Below are 2,309 nucleotides of genomic sequence, written 5' to 3'. Positions count from 1 at the left end.
TTTTATTTCCCCTTGGGATTCACACTTGTTTTTTTCTTTTTTTCTGTTTCTGGAATGTCTTGAGTATTGTACAAATATTGTAGTGATATTGTGTTTGAACAAAAAAAAAGTTTAAAAAAAGGGGGGGGGACATGCATATATCTTTTATAAAGTTTTAAAAACTCACAAACACATAACTTTATTATTGCAATGTTTATTTCTATAGCACCTTTCACAGCTACGACATTTTTTTCTCGCAAATGTATGACTTTAAAGTAATAATGTTATTTAAATAATTATTTAAAAAATTATATTTAAAAATAGCCCCAAAACTCCGTCATCACTTTCAAATCCGTCGGTTAAAAAAAAAATCTCTGCCTTTATTTTGAAATTCCCCGCAGGTCCTCTTCCCCGGTCTTCCTTCTTGGTAGGTCTCGTGACAGAGAACTTTCAGCCAATCACAGCGTTCCATCTGTAGCCATGGCGGCCGGTGGCTGGCGGTGGTGCTCGCGGCTTGTGCTCTGCGCGTGTTTGCTAGCTGTTAGCTCGGCACGCGCCGGTGAGGACCAGAAGAAGAAGAAGGACATCAGAGACTACAATGACGCGGACATGGCGCGCTTACTGGAGCAGTGGGAGGTGAGGTCACCGCCGCGCGCTCCCCGCTCACCGAGAGCTCGCGCTGATGTGAAAACGCGCGCGGTGTTCTGTAATGGACGCGGGAGACTTTGCTGGAACGAAGCTGCGGTTTTCACGCGCTTTCCCCCGATTCAGAATGCGGTCACGTGACCGAACCCGGAAGATAAACACAGGGGACGTCATCGCTGTTTAAAGGGTGCTTGGGCTGCGCGTGTGCGTGTCTATGAGCATGTTGTACCTTCACACGATCCGGCCGCTGCAGCGCCCCTGCTGGTGTGTCCGGTCTGGTTCTGAGCAGGACCTCCGGTCTGGTTCTGAGCAGAACCAGCAGGTCTGGTTCTGAGCAGGACCTCCGGTCTAGTTCTGAGCAGTACCTCCGGTCTGGTTCTGAGCAGAACCAGCGGTCTGGTTCTGAGCAGTACTTCCGGTCTGGTTCTGAGCAGATCCTGCAGTCTTGTTCTGAGCAGAACCAGCAGTCAGGATCTGCTCAGAACCAGACTGCTGGTTCTGAGCAGAACCAGCAGTCTGGTTCTGAGCAGCACCTCCAGTCTGGTTCTGAGCAGCACCTCCGGTCTGGTTCTGAGCAGATCCTGCGGTCTGGTTCTGGTTCTGAGCAGTACCAGCGGTCTGGTTCTGAGCAGTACCTCTGGTTCTGGTTCTGAGCAGATCCTGTGGTCTGGTTCTGAGCAGGACCTCTCCCCCGGTTGTTTCAGAAGGACGACGACATCGAAGAGGGCGACCTGCCGGAGCACAGGCGGCCGCCTCCCCCCGTGGACTTCTCAAAGGTGGACCCGTCCAAGCCGGAGGAGCTCCTCAGGATGTCCAAGAAGGGCCGGACGCTGATGGTGTTCGCCACCGTGTCCGGAGAGCCCACGGAGAAGGAGACGGAGGAGATCACGGGGCTGTGGCAGGGCAGCCTCTTCAACGCCAACTTTGACATTCAGAGGTACGCCTGCTGGGGGGTCTGGGGGTCCATAAAGCTTGGTCGGGGGGGGTCCATCTCAATCAGAATCTGGTTTCCACCGTCGACGGTTTAATGAAGTTGTGACGTCTGCTCACAGAAGATCAGACCCGCTCCTGTCTGCGCAGCTCGGGGGCGCTACCGCAGCTGCGTTCCCCTCGGCTCAGAGGTCCAGCGTGAAGGCCGACCCCCCCTCATGACCTTCTGTCTCCCCCCCAGGTTCGTGGTCGGCTCCAACAGGGTGATCTTCATGCTGAGGGACGGCAGCCTGGCTTGGGAGGTGAAGGACTTCCTGGTGGCCCAGGACCGCTGCGCCGACGTGACGGTGGAGGGTCAGGTGTTTCCAGGGAGGGCCGCCGGGGGGGCCCAGGATGGACAGAAGAAGCAGAACCAAGAGAAGGAGCCCAACCGGGCCAAGCCGGAGCTATAAACTGGAGCTGCTGCCCCCACCAGGTTGCCGGGGGGAGGGGCACTGGGTCCACCGACTCCCTCTGCTGGACCCTTCAGTGGTCAGAGTCAACCAGAACCAGAACTTGTCAAAATGTCGAATTGTTTGTGTGTGGGCGGTTCTGCAGAACCCAGTCCATCCTGGTTCTTATGGACCTCGAGGTTTCCAGAGGGGAACGTTCCGGTGGTTTTCATGAAACTTGAATAAACACTTTTGTACAAACATTCTTTGTCTTTGTTATTGGGTCAGCAAACGGACCAATCAGAACCCCCCACCCCCCCCAAT

At 54.3% G+C, this 2,309-nt stretch overlaps 1 protein-coding gene across 1 annotated transcript; it reads left to right on the top strand.

The window, feature by feature from the left end:
- Nucleotides 1-409: 409 nt before the first annotated feature.
- Nucleotides 410-2,248, top strand: mesd (mesoderm development LRP chaperone). Its single transcript, XM_024261777.2, has 3 exons — nucleotides 410-615; nucleotides 1,329-1,561; nucleotides 1,796-2,248. The coding sequence occupies exons 1-3, from the start codon at nucleotides 460-462 to the stop codon at nucleotides 2,004-2,006; spliced, it is 600 nt and encodes a 199-aa protein (XP_024117545.1). The 5' UTR covers nucleotides 410-459; the 3' UTR covers nucleotides 2,007-2,248.
- Nucleotides 2,249-2,309: the final 61 nt, after the last annotated feature.

Source organism: Oryzias melastigma, linkage group LG15, assembly GCF_002922805.2.
Source record: "Oryzias melastigma strain HK-1 linkage group LG15, ASM292280v2, whole genome shotgun sequence".
Lineage (NCBI taxonomy): Eukaryota > Metazoa > Chordata > Actinopteri > Beloniformes > Adrianichthyidae > Oryzias > Oryzias melastigma.
This window is presented reverse-complemented; position numbering and strand designations above follow the sequence as displayed.

Coding starts and splice junctions, on each gene's coding strand:
- mesd (XM_024261777.2), top strand. CDS start 460: ATGGCGGCCGGTGGCTGGCGGTGGTGCTCGCGGCTTGTGCTCTGCGCG. Junction 616..1,328: donor GCTTACTGGAGCAGTGGGAG/GTGAGGTCACCG, acceptor CGGTTGTTTCAG/AAGGACGACGACATCGAAGA. Junction 1,562..1,795: donor GCCAACTTTGACATTCAGAG/GTACGCCTGCTG, acceptor TCTCCCCCCCAG/GTTCGTGGTCGGCTCCAACA.